This window comes from Vitis riparia, chromosome 17 (genome assembly GCF_004353265.1).
Source record: "Vitis riparia cultivar Riparia Gloire de Montpellier isolate 1030 chromosome 17, EGFV_Vit.rip_1.0, whole genome shotgun sequence".
In the NCBI taxonomy this organism is placed as follows: domain Eukaryota; kingdom Viridiplantae; phylum Streptophyta; class Magnoliopsida; order Vitales; family Vitaceae; genus Vitis; species Vitis riparia.
The window spans coordinates 6,568,360-6,580,713 of NC_048447.1; the positions used below are offsets into that span (position 1 = coordinate 6,568,360).

At 35.4% G+C, this 12,354-nt stretch overlaps 2 protein-coding genes across 4 annotated transcripts; both read right to left on the reverse strand.

Moving 5' to 3' along the window:
* Window positions 1–16: 16 nt before the first annotated feature.
* LOC117904658 (GDSL esterase/lipase At3g48460) lies at window positions 17–1,636 on the reverse strand. Its single transcript, XM_034817375.1, has 2 exons — window positions 943–1,636; window positions 17–743 (listed from the first exon to the last, which is right to left on the reverse strand). Exons 1-2 carry the CDS (start codon window positions 1,588–1,590, stop codon window positions 237–239), a joined length of 1,155 nt encoding a protein of 384 aa, XP_034673266.1. The 5' UTR covers window positions 1,591–1,636; the 3' UTR covers window positions 17–236.
* A 2,060-nt stretch (window positions 1,637–3,696) lies between these two features.
* On the reverse strand, window positions 3,697–11,900 carry LOC117905139 (phosphopantothenoylcysteine decarboxylase-like). Of its 3 annotated transcripts, none has more exons than XM_034818049.1 (4): window positions 11,790–11,900; window positions 11,629–11,676; window positions 6,293–6,640; window positions 3,697–4,306 (listed from the first exon to the last, which is right to left on the reverse strand). In XM_034818049.1, exons 2-4 carry the CDS (start codon window positions 11,629–11,631, stop codon window positions 4,013–4,015), a joined length of 645 nt encoding a protein of 214 aa, XP_034673940.1. In that variant the 5' UTR covers window positions 11,632–11,676; window positions 11,790–11,900; the 3' UTR covers window positions 3,697–4,012. The 3 variants fall into 3 exon arrangements, with proteins under 3 accessions (XP_034673940.1, XP_034673941.1, XP_034673942.1); XM_034818050.1 differs by having other exon boundaries at window positions 11,629–11,694; window positions 11,790–11,896; XM_034818051.1 differs by lacking the exons at window positions 11,629–11,676; window positions 11,790–11,900 and adding an exon at window positions 10,858–11,600.
* Window positions 11,901–12,354: the final 454 nt, after the last annotated feature.

Consider the following 12,354-nt stretch of genomic DNA (forward strand, 5'->3'; position numbering starts at 1 on the left):
TTTGGAAAGGATAAACTTCAAAGTACTGCTTCTATCATAGCATGTATTTATATGTAATGTGAATTCCTGATATAAAAGTACTAGTTCAACATCATAGTATATGCATATCTGGGTCCTCAATATCAAACTATTCGCTTAACAACCAGCAGCAGAACAAAGCAAGATGGGATTAGTTCTACTATCCGACAAAGTTCACAGTGACAAGGTTGCTTCTTAATCCAACTGTGCTGAAAGGTTCATCCCAGATGCTGTTTCCTGCTTAACAAGTACTCAAATGGAGGGTGACAGAATCCACCATGGAGAAACGAATTAGCAACCACCTTATACATGGCCTCTGTGAGGTGAACTCCATCCCAATTGATGTACTGGGAAGGATTTGGACAAGCACTTGCAGAAGATGAGCCACAGGTGGCAAACACATCAAAATTATAGGGGTCACCACCAGATCCACAGCAAGTTTTGAATGGCTCCTTGAAACCATACCTGTCTCCATTCTTCATGATGGTGTGGTAGGCATTCCAGTAATCAGCATAAACAATGACAGCATGGGGAAATTGTACCCTGAGATCATGAAGCTTGGCTTGGAGGATGGTGTTGTGGCTGTAGCTCTGCTTGTTCACACTCCCAACACACCCTATTGCATCTCTGTCATCATGAGGAGCCAGTGTCAAGGCCAGTGTGAGACATCCAGTTGGTGGCAGACCTTGGACCACAAGGTACTTCACACCTTTCTTCAGCAATGCCTGCAAACCAGCAAAAACACTAGAACACTCAATCATCTGATCCCAAACAGGTTAATTTTGTTGATTTGTTCAGTTCAATTTGCTAAATGCACATAGATTATAAGATCATGAAATCACAGAGAAAAGCCCTTATTGTGCAGAAACTAGACTACAAACATCTCATGGCTATGAAGCAGTTCATGTTCAGTTATTTCAGTACCTGTAGGAAGCTGGTAATACTCTTGATACCAAGCTCCTGAATGGTGCTGCCTGGCACAGAAGATCCAACAGTGTATGCATAGTCATTGGCTCCAATCTCTCCAACCCAGAACAATGTATCATCAAATGTGCAACCAGAGTTTTTGGTGGCCCCTCCGCATCCTTGCTTCTCCAAGAACTCATTGAACCAAATGAGCTGAGTTTGGATTGACTGAGGAGTGATATCAAGAGTTAGGTTGTTCTTCACGAAGAACTCATGGGGTATAGCGGTAGACCCTGCAACCGCAAAGTTCACACCAGTGGATGCATTGGCCTTCTGGTTGCGGTAAGGTGGCAAGAAGGGCAAAGACAGTGCCTGAGCAACAAAGTCGATCACTAGCCTTCCATCGGAGTATCGGTTGGTGGGGTGATGAAAGAAGGTGCTGCCGTATGGGAGGTTTGATACATAGGTGAAAGCATTTGGGCCAGTGGCTGACCCTGTGTTGCCTGTGTCAGTGTATGAGTCTCCAAAGGCATAGATCCTCTTGAAGGGAGGTGAATTAGTCCCAGTTGGAGCAGTAGAAGCAGTACATAAGGAGGACAATAGGATGGGGATGAGGATGGTGGTGAGAGAACTCAGAGAAGAGAACAATTTGAAAGAGGAAGCCATTGTCTCAAGCCTTCTAGCTTCAAAACTTTTTACCCTCTGCTTCTGCTTTGCACCTTATATATTTCCTATCTATTCTACGTTGAGAATGATCTTGATTTTAAGAAAATACACTGTTGGCAGATGTCTATAATTAAAGAGAAACCCAAGTTTTTTTTTTTCTTCTTTTTTCACATCATTTGATTAAAAAAATGCATTAAAAATACTCAAACTTTATATTCACCAATGAGTAACTTGTATTTTAATTATTTTTATTATTTTTAATATTTTTATTTTAATTATTTTAAATACTCAACTTTAAATATTTTATTTTAATTATTTTTTTAATCATTTTTCTCTGTACCAAATCATAGTCACAAGACAAATTTGTACCCTGGTTATATTATAAATTTACTATCAGAAAAATATTATTGAAAAACACAATATTATTAGTTTTATTTTATTTTATTTTATTTTTGTTTTTGAAAAATGCCTCTAACATAATTAAATGAGAGTCACGGAGAGCTGACAGATGAATGGGCTTGTGCCACACATTTGAGATCCAAAATTGAAAGTTGCGCCACGGGTGTTAATGAGGGAGGTGAGGGCAATGAATTTGGAGAAATGGTCTACAAGTGGTTGGAAACTTGGAGTAAATGACCCAACTGTTTTTCCGGTGACTTGGCTGACACTCATCCCAATTTTTTTTTTTTTTTTTCTATCTTTTCTCCTTGTAAAAAGCCTCTCCCAACACCATGCTCCATGTCATTTTATACACATCGGTATACTTTAACATTGAAAATAAGAATAATTTTTATATTTTTCAAAATTCAATCAATTAAAAATTATACTTTCCACATTTTATAAAAAGCAAGATCTCTCAACTATTAATAAAAGTGAATAAACATTTAGGGTTCGTTTGACCATATTTTCTACAACTTGTTTTTAAAAATTGTTTTTTATTTTTTAACTTAAAAACAAGTTTTAAAAAACATAGTCAAACAATCCATATTTTTCTTTTGTTTTTAAAAATCAATAAAAGCAACTTTTATTTATTTTTTAAAATTTATTTTTATTTCACTTTATTTTTAAAAATTGTTTTCAAAGAACAACCGTTAAAGAGTGTTAAAAAAATTTAAAAACAGTTTTTTATTTTTAAAAACAAAAAAACTATTTTTAAATCACATGACCAAAAAGACTCTTAAATATTTTCTCACAACATCTTTAAATATTGCATCTAACCTTCCAACAATCCTCTTAACTCAAAAAGTTTTGATAATAAAAATAAAAATGTTCTGGAATTGAAAGGTAAAATGCAAAATATTTTGCTCTCAACAACATTACCGTTGGCATTGAATTGAAAGGTGAATGCATAAATCAAATAGCATTGTTTTTTGAATTTATGAATATCTGGAAAACTGTTGATTGTACTGTTTCATCTGACTTCCGAGAAAATGAGAAATACAAGTGAGAATTTGGAAAATTTTGTTCTCTTCATTAACTCTCAAGTCTACGAGTATGGCAGTGTTTGGTGCGTAACTTTAAATTTTCCCAACCACCAATCTGATCTACAGGTAGTTGAGCTAAATGCACTGCAATGCTTGGGGCAACAGCCATTTACAAGTCTAGAAAATCGCTTGCTCACCGCTTCTTCCATCTCAACCCTTTGGAGGGCCATTTCCCAATGGGTATTGCGTACATAGCCGTAGGAAATCCAATCCCAGTCTCTTCATTAACTGTGAGCATGGACCATTCTGATACACAGGTAGCTGAGCTAAATGCACTATAATACCTGGGCAACCACTTGCTGAGTTGTTCTTCCTTCTCAAACTTTCCTATTCCATTTGAACTTTTGGTCTTGTTCCTTATTAGGATTACCTATAACTTGACTTAAAAGAATGCATGCAATTCTCAATTCTGTAGTATTGAAGGATGCAGCTCTGGTCTATTTGCAGCATGGCAAGACTATGTAAATGGAGATAATGAATAAAATTTAAAAACCCTGATAGGTATTACTGAAAAAGGAAGAGGCAGAGTTATAGATTTGGGGGAAAGATGGTGAGGTAGTAGAAATAGGTTCAGATGAAGTCAACAATGAGATGAATTTCTATGCATTAAGCTGAAAAGGAATTTCCAGAAATCAGAGTCTATTTATAGGAATGCATCATCAAGCATGTCTACACAGAGATTGAGAAATTCAGGAGACTGATACATTCTCCCTCACCATTAATACACAAGGCACATAACATTCAAAGGCGCTACTAGAAATGTTGAGAAACAGGATATGCAAATCCACCGATACCAACAATCTACAAGATGTAGTAAGTTTAATGGACGGTCATAACAAAATCAATGCGGTCCAAGTGAACTACGTTTAGCATTTCCAACATGCCATTTCAGCCAACTCTCTGGTGACTTCTCCAACAGACAGATTAACCATACCCAATTACTGCACATTACTGCTACTTGATTGAGCCCGTGTCTCCAAGAAGAGTCTTACGGTTGAGTGAATGAGAAAAGGTTCAGCCATTGCACCAGTTCCATAATCTCCGCAGGCCAGCCTTTTAGTGACAGGTGGAATAAGAGAAATTCCAAGTTCATCAATTGTCATAAGATGGCGTTCTGTGAAAGGATTGGTCCACATGAAGGTGTTCATAGCTGGCGCAACAAACATTGGCTTGCTGTAGTCCCACGCTCGCACAATGCATGTCAGCAGGTTGTCACACAGTCCCCCGGCAATCTACAAATAGAAGATATAGTAAAGAAACAATTGAGTATATCAAGATGAGATTTATGATTGTGTCAAACCACGTGGCAAACAAAATAAAATCACAACAGAAGTCATTCAGTGACATATAGGGATGACTCATAGATTATCATGTACTTTGGTACATGCACACACATGCACTAATATCCAACAAAATCAGTAATCTCGATGTTACTAAATATCCAAAATAAAGGGAGCTATATAAACCAGCAACATATGAGTTGCTTGGTAAAGATTTAGAAAACCGCGTGCAAGTCAAACCTGTTTGAATGAGTTAACTTGGTTAGTTTTTTTTTTTTTATAAGTGCAAATTGTATAAAAACCCCAAAAGGGGCGCACCAAAGTACACAAAATGTATACAAAGGCCGTTTAATAGCGCCAAAAAGGATAGGGAAAAGAAAAATACTCCCTCCCTCAATCCATTCCCAACCAATCAATAAAATCAACTAAGAACATAAAAGTATGTTCTATAAACAAGTTTGTCCAAAATAAACTACACAAAAATAATAACTTCAGTCTTTGAACAGAAAGTTCTATATTCTCAAAAGAACTTATATTTCTCTCCTTCCAAATTGTCTGGAAGAGGCACAAAGGTGCTGCTCTCCACAACTTCTTTCTCTTTATTCCAATGAACGACCCCTACCACCCTAAAAGGGTCGCTCTAATAGAAGCATGAATCACCCGATACATCCTGAACAAAGAGAACAAGAGCTCCCACAATTGCCTTGCCTTCCCACAATGCAAGAGTATATGGTCAATTGACTTGATTTTGCATTTCACATTAACTTCAGGCTTGTAACTTGACAGCCCACAGACCAATGAAAATATTAAGTTTAACTGCAAATTATGTTGAGGGATCTGCATCAGAGAAGCTAGAGAAACTAGCATAAAACAATTTGTACTGAATCGCAAGACATTCAGTTTTATAAAAAATATTAAGCTTGGCATGTAAAAAGCTCTGTTATTTCACAGATCTCAGTCATCTGTCACTATAGATCTTAGATCAACCAAAAGATGTGAAAGTAGAAAATAAAGAATAGTACTATCTCCAAGTGGCTACAGAAAACAATTTTTGACTATTTGGTCGACATGACCTGACAACTTCACAATGTTCAGGAAATATCATAGGAACCAAGAGATGTAAATTTCATTTTATTGTCCCTAGGAAATGATTTGGCAAATCCTCTGGATAAGAAAGAGGGCAACAAAGGAAATAAAATCATCAACTTTGTGTTTCACATTTTTTTAATGCTTATTCAGAACACACTGCTTAGTGTTTTCAAAGTTTCATTTGAAATTATGTCCTTTTTTATCATTTTTATTTTTATTTTTTTCTTTTTGATAAGCAATCAAAAGATAGATTCAAATTTAAAATTGCCTAATAAAAAAGGTGCAACCAAGGTACACAGACAGCATACAATGATCACCAAACAACCAAGAAAAGAGGAAAAAGAGAAATAAACCTCCTTCCTTTTAACTAGAGACACGACCAATCAACAAAGCCTTGTAAGGACAAAGACGCCTTATCAATGAATATTTGAGACCAAAGAATAAAGGTACAAAGCAATAAAATTTTTGTGCATGGTCTTCTCATCAGTTTGTTGTACTAGCTTTACTTGACTATATACTTGAGTAATGCCTGCCCCATGATGAGATTTGAGTGCTAAACTACATAATAGTAGCATTTATTTGCTTATGAGATTTTCAAATGCTCTAAATGATAACCTAGTAGTAATAGCAAACTATATAATAGTAGCATTTTTAAGCATAATCTTTTCCCCTCTCATTCTTCTGAATGAAACAACTGAAGCATGAGTGCTAAAATTTCAAGTTATACAGAATTCATCAATTTGCACAAAATGATTGTTCTCATTACCATGCACTCTTAACCATATTTTTCTAATTGTGTGTTAAAGGAAGCTGAAATCTGAGGGATAATTTCTTCAAAGTTCATATTACCTTGCCAAGTGTATTTGCTGATAATGGAGCGATTACCATAACATCAGCCCACCTGCGGAGCTCAATGTGAAGCACACTGTCTCCTAATTTTGTCCAACTGGACCATTCATCATCATCAGTGTAAAGATATAAATCCTTAGGCAGTGCTGCTCTATCAATGAAGTGTAAAGAAGCCTTTGTGACAACTGCTCTTACTTCTGCCCATTCACAAAAAGAATGGACGAGATTCCCAAACTTCATAGCAGCTACACTCCCACTAGCAGCAAGTAGAATCCGGGGTCTTCTGGGAGCAATGTTGACTGGTATCGCATCAACTTCTGGACTCAAAGGTTCTGCATATGTCATCATCTGTTAAACAAAAGCCAAAATTATTAAGTGGTCTGGCAAAACACAGACACTGAACATTCTCATCCATGTTAGCAAAACTACCAGTATACATCAACAAATATTTAGCATTCAATTAGTAATCTCATCGGAACAGAAATTTGCAAAGGGAACTGATAACAAAACTCAAAAAAATCCATCATCGGAAAGAATGCTTAGAGAAATAGAGATACATACAAAGGAATTCACTTAACAATTTCACAGCAATTATGTACTAAACAATCAAGGATAGATCGATAATGAAGAAGAAGAGAAAAAACCCTACCTCATTCATGCATGCAGATGGGACAAAAAAATATTAGTGTAATCATGGGTAAAAAAATACAAAAAGTGCAATCATGAGTACAATGCAAAATGTACAATGAGGGAAATATTTATGCCCAAACATCATCTTGCCAAGGATATACTTCATTAATTCTCATGTTGGCAAAATCTGTAACATATACATTGAAATTTTATGAAAGTGACCCACCTCTAGATAAGTTCAAGTTCCTAGCATCAAATTAAACAACCATCAACCTTAAAGTCTCTAACTAATTAATACTATAATGTTGGCTAAAACTCTTCACGAAGTCAAATTAAAGTAAGCAACATTTGCATAATGTATAAATAAATGAAGGTTTCACCTCTTCTAGCAGAAAAGAAACAGTAATGCCCTATTTGGCCAATGAGATTGAGGAAAATAAAAGAAAACAGAATAACTTATAAACCAAGCTTTCTGGCAGCTCCAGGGCTGCAAGACCTGCCACTTTTATCAATCTTGGGCAATATTTTGCCAGGCTCTGAAGGCTTATCCAGAGGCTTTTCCACAATGGGTGCAAAGGTACGAAGAAAGCTTTGAGGAGAGGATAAAAATTTTGAGTTGATTAACAATTTGGTAGGAAGGAAAGTATCGAATTGAGAAGAAAAAGAAGAAGGGTGATTGAAGTTGAAACTAAATTGGGATTTGACGAGTTTGAAGAGTACAGAACAAAGCTTGCCTCCATTCTTCCCTTCTTTGCTTTTGAGAGTTGAATTCTAAAATGGTGTTTACAATATGTTCTATTTTTATTACATTTCTTAAATATCATAACCTTTGAGAGATATTTTGGTTTCCAAAGAAAGAACATCGTTTTCTCTCTTCTTGCAAAATGGTAACTAGAAAAAAGGATTAACAAATAAATAGGATCAATAGTTTGAAGTAGAAATGTGGGTAGTTTGAACATAAAAGTTGATAAAAATTCAAATTATTTTATGTGTCACTTAGTAGTGATATGGAAACATTAAGTAAATTTTTTAAAATAAAAAATTTTAAGATTAATTTGTAATAGAAAACCTAAAATTAATAGTTCATTCTTCTAAGTGGTTTGGTGGAACATCTTATATCATTTGGCTATGAATTTAGACATAATAACTTTAAATATGAAAAACTACTTTTATGCATTTTAAAAGTAAGACACCACTGGTATAAGATAAATTAGAAAAAAGTGACTATGGACATTAACAGATATTCCTATGCAATCTATTATAAAAAATAAAAACAGGACAATTGTTTATGAAGAAGTTTCTCGATTTGGATAATGAGCTGATAATGAAAGTATTAAACTAGTTGCCATGCAAGCTGTAGTTATTCAGCATCCAACGGAGCCTAAAAGCATACTAGTGGTTCCATTCAACAGGATCTGTATCAGAAGATCAAAGAGGGCAGTAGATCCTATCAATCCACTTTCTTATAACCGATATTAACCATCATTTATCAAGTCTTGCATGACATCCAACCAGAAATCAAGAGTGAGTTTAGGTCAGGGTCAAATAAAGAAACTGAGATATGAGAGAATATTAACCAATATTTTCATTTTACTACTGATTTATGACGTATAATAAAAGAATCAGCTGAAGATATAAGAACATATGACCAGGCCAAAATTCTGTGATGGAATTACCTCTATATTCAAGCAGATATTATTCACTTTTTATCAATTACTTTTGTGCGGTTCCTATATATCATACAGAGAGAGAAACAAAAAGAAATAAAGAATTTGCATTTCATTCTTCTTTGCAGTTCCTATATATTACTTTTGTGTGGTTCATATAAATATTATTTTCCATATTAGATGAAAGGAGGATAGTTTAACACTGTAAATGAGGATGAGGATGAGGATGACTCTGATGGTGAGAATAAAGATGACAATGATGGTGCAAATCTAGATGACAACAATGATGATGTTGGAAACCTATCTACCAGCATTGGTTATCAAGAAACTAACCCAGATTTTAGAGGAAACCTCATCAGCAACAAGACAAAGGACAATCTAAGGAGAAAGGGCTTCAAGAATCAAAAATACCTCCTTCCTTCTAAGCTAGCGTTCTTTGCGTGGGAAGCTACTTGGGGGAGGGTTCTTACCCTTGATAGGCTTCAGAAGAGAGGATGGCAGCTTCCCAATCGTTGTTTTTTATGTGGTAGTGATGAGGAAAATGTAAATCATCTACTTATTCATTGTACAATGGCTAGAGTGTTGTGGGGGATTGTTCTGAGTTTGTTTGGTGCCCAGTGGGTCTTTCCAGAATCTGTAAAGGAGTTGGTTCTTAGCTGGAAGGGTTCTTTTGTGGGTAAAAAGAGGGATAAAATTTGGAGATCCATTCCGTTATTTATTTTTTGGACGGTTTGGAAGAAGAGGAATAGATTAGCATTCAGGGGGGGAGTTAGCTATTCAGAAAATTAAGAATTCTTTTGTTTGTAATGTGTGGGGGTGGGCAAAATTGTATAGTGGTGCGGAGCCTCGTTCCCTTATAGGCTTCTTGGAGTGGTTAGCCTCTAGTTAAGGGTCGGTGGGTCTTTTGTTTCTTTTGTCTTTTTGTTGAGAGGCCCTCGTCGCCTCATATACTCCCTGTATGCTATGCGGCGTTTTGCCTTTTGCTAATATATGTGTTTACTTATCGAAAAAAAAAAGAATAAAAAATACCTCCTAGTAAGAAAAACAAAATTTTGAAAACTAAAAAGTGTGAAAAAAAATGGTTCAAATCCATTATCAAATAGTAAATTGGATACGGTGATTGATACTGTTAATCCTTAGAGACCTTGGTAATAGCCCACTATTTGTTTTTATCCTTCAAAACGATTGATCTAGGTTAATGGAAACAAAAACGGAGTAGAGTAATAATCAGACAATTTAAGGTAACATTACCTTCGTTCTGAACTGAAACACAAGTAGCCCATAAATATATGTGAAACCAAACATAAATAAAATAAGTCTCCCACCATGGCAGGGGGGGATGACTCCCAACTTGAGTACAAGAACTAGAATGAAGTAAATTGTAGAGGTTTGTTACTAAACATAATATCCATGAATTGCTAGAATAAAATGACAAATTATCATTGCGGAGATTGGGAACAAACCTAACCTACTACAGTCTTTAAAGCACAAACAGGGCAGAGTCATGGGGTATGAGATTTTGTAAACAGGAGCTATTCTCCATAGGAGTTATGACTATACAGTAGTGGTTAGTTCTCCATTATCAAAGCTTTCACATTGGATGACACATAGTTGACTGGAAAGTTTGGTCTTGGCAATTGAATTAGCAGATAAGAAACATGTCTAAGATCTTCCACAAAGTCCTAAAACAACTTCAATGGAAGTTGGACAAAATGAAATAGCAGACGAATCCACTGAATAATGAGGGAAAGATGAAACACCTACTTTGCAAGTGGTGATTATAAAGTACAACATGTGGGGAGGTTCAACACTGAACCAAATCCTAAAAGCCCAAGCATTGAATTTAGAGTTTAAAATCTCTTAAGTTTCCATTTTGAACTCCTAGCTAAGCACATACTAAAGAATATGATATCGTATCAAGATAAGACTGACTGAAAGCTTATCAAGAAGGGTTAATGTTATTTTTAGAAATTGAGTTAGATATTATGGTTAAGACTCGGTTCTATTAGTGGTTTAATTTCTCCCACATCCCTAAATTTTCTCAACAACCAAGCATAGCTAAAATAAAAGGTCATAAGTCAGATATCAATAATGAAATACACCACCACAAGCATCATTCTGATTCCTATTTCAACAAAGGAAGCCTTAAGCTTATTACAAAAGCTGAAACCACTAACAATACACACTATTAGAAAAATAAAAAAGGCCCTAACTTTAAACAAACCATGAGGAAAAAAAAAAACCCTAAAGAGAAAATTAAAGAATTACCAGTTAGAGGTAGAGGTAGAGGATCTGAAGGACTTCCCAACGCCTCCAGTAGTGGCAGATTATGGAGTCCACTGAAGGTGGCCACCTCTTGAGGTTAGGGCTTGTCCATGTTGGAGTTCATCAGTAAGAGATGGATCAGGGCTTCTTAGTGGTGGATTTCGCCGGTGAGGAATGAGTTAGACAATCGCCAGTGGTAGAGTTCTCCAGCAGTGCCCAGTAAAGACATGCATAGATTCCACCTTACCTGCAGTGTTTGTCAAGGTCTCTGAGGTGGGGTGTGGGCTCCAAGGGGTTCGTTGTTTGTCTAGCTCGCTAGCGATGGTTGGTGAGTAGTCGAATCTCTTAGACTCCAATGATTTTGGGATTTCGACGCAGGGGTTTGTGAGAAGAGGGGCTTCAGATTGGGAAAAGAGAAGCGAAAAGAGTTTGGATTTGTTGTTTTTTAATTGTTCAAAATGCCACTCAAAGAAGATTCTAAAGTCGGAATGTCTTGATATAACTTATAAATAGAGACGTTACTATTGCTATTCCCCAGTTCTCTAACATTAGAAATTTTATTGGAGGTGCATCATAAGTCTCCCATTTGAGATAAAACTATCAACACTGTAAACGAAATCAAGTCATTCAAGATCGATCAAGCTCAACAACGAACAAAATTCAGAAAAGTCAAAAGGTTTAATTCAAAAGAAACACAAATGAAATTCACAATCCTGACTAAAAAACAAAAATCAAAAATTCAAAATCAAACAAGTAGATTCGAATTTAACGAACCATTAACTTTCAAATCAGCCTCAACTCGGAGAATTGCTCGGGAAAATTCTGCAAGCAAATAAAAGGCTAGGGTTTGTATTAAATAAAGCCAAGGAAAAAAATACCAGTAGAGAGAGATGAGCGTGTTCGAGAAGAGGAAAAGGAAAGAGAGATTGGCGTACAGAGAGAGTGAAGCCGAGGTCGGGGATCGAGAGCGAATGAGGGCCGTGGCAGTCTCTCCCAAATGGAAGTGCTTCTGCCGCCCATTTTTTGAAGTTAAAATCTAAGCTTTCTTTTTTTTGTCTTCAATTTCCTGGGAATAACGTTTTTTTAAGGGCCTTTTTAGGGATTCTCTCGTCTGGAGGACAACTTCAGAAAAGCGCTTTTGAGTTTTAGATTCATGAGAACAATTTTCCTCGATATAAATAATTATTAATTATTAATTATTAATTATCCATGATTAAACAATTTCGATCATCATTACTGACTTTACTGGGGGTTGGAACCCTGGGTTCTGGCTACCATTGGAGTATAATGCTCTTTGATAATATATGTTCAATTTAAATTTGTTAAGGTTCATCATTAAAAAAAAAAAACCTAATTCTAATTATTTTATTTTAAATTATATTTAATTGATTAATAAAAATATAAAAAACAATATTATAATTTTTTAATAAGTAGTTTTTTATATTATTTATATGATAATTAAATATAAAAAAATATAAATATTAAAAAAATCATATATGT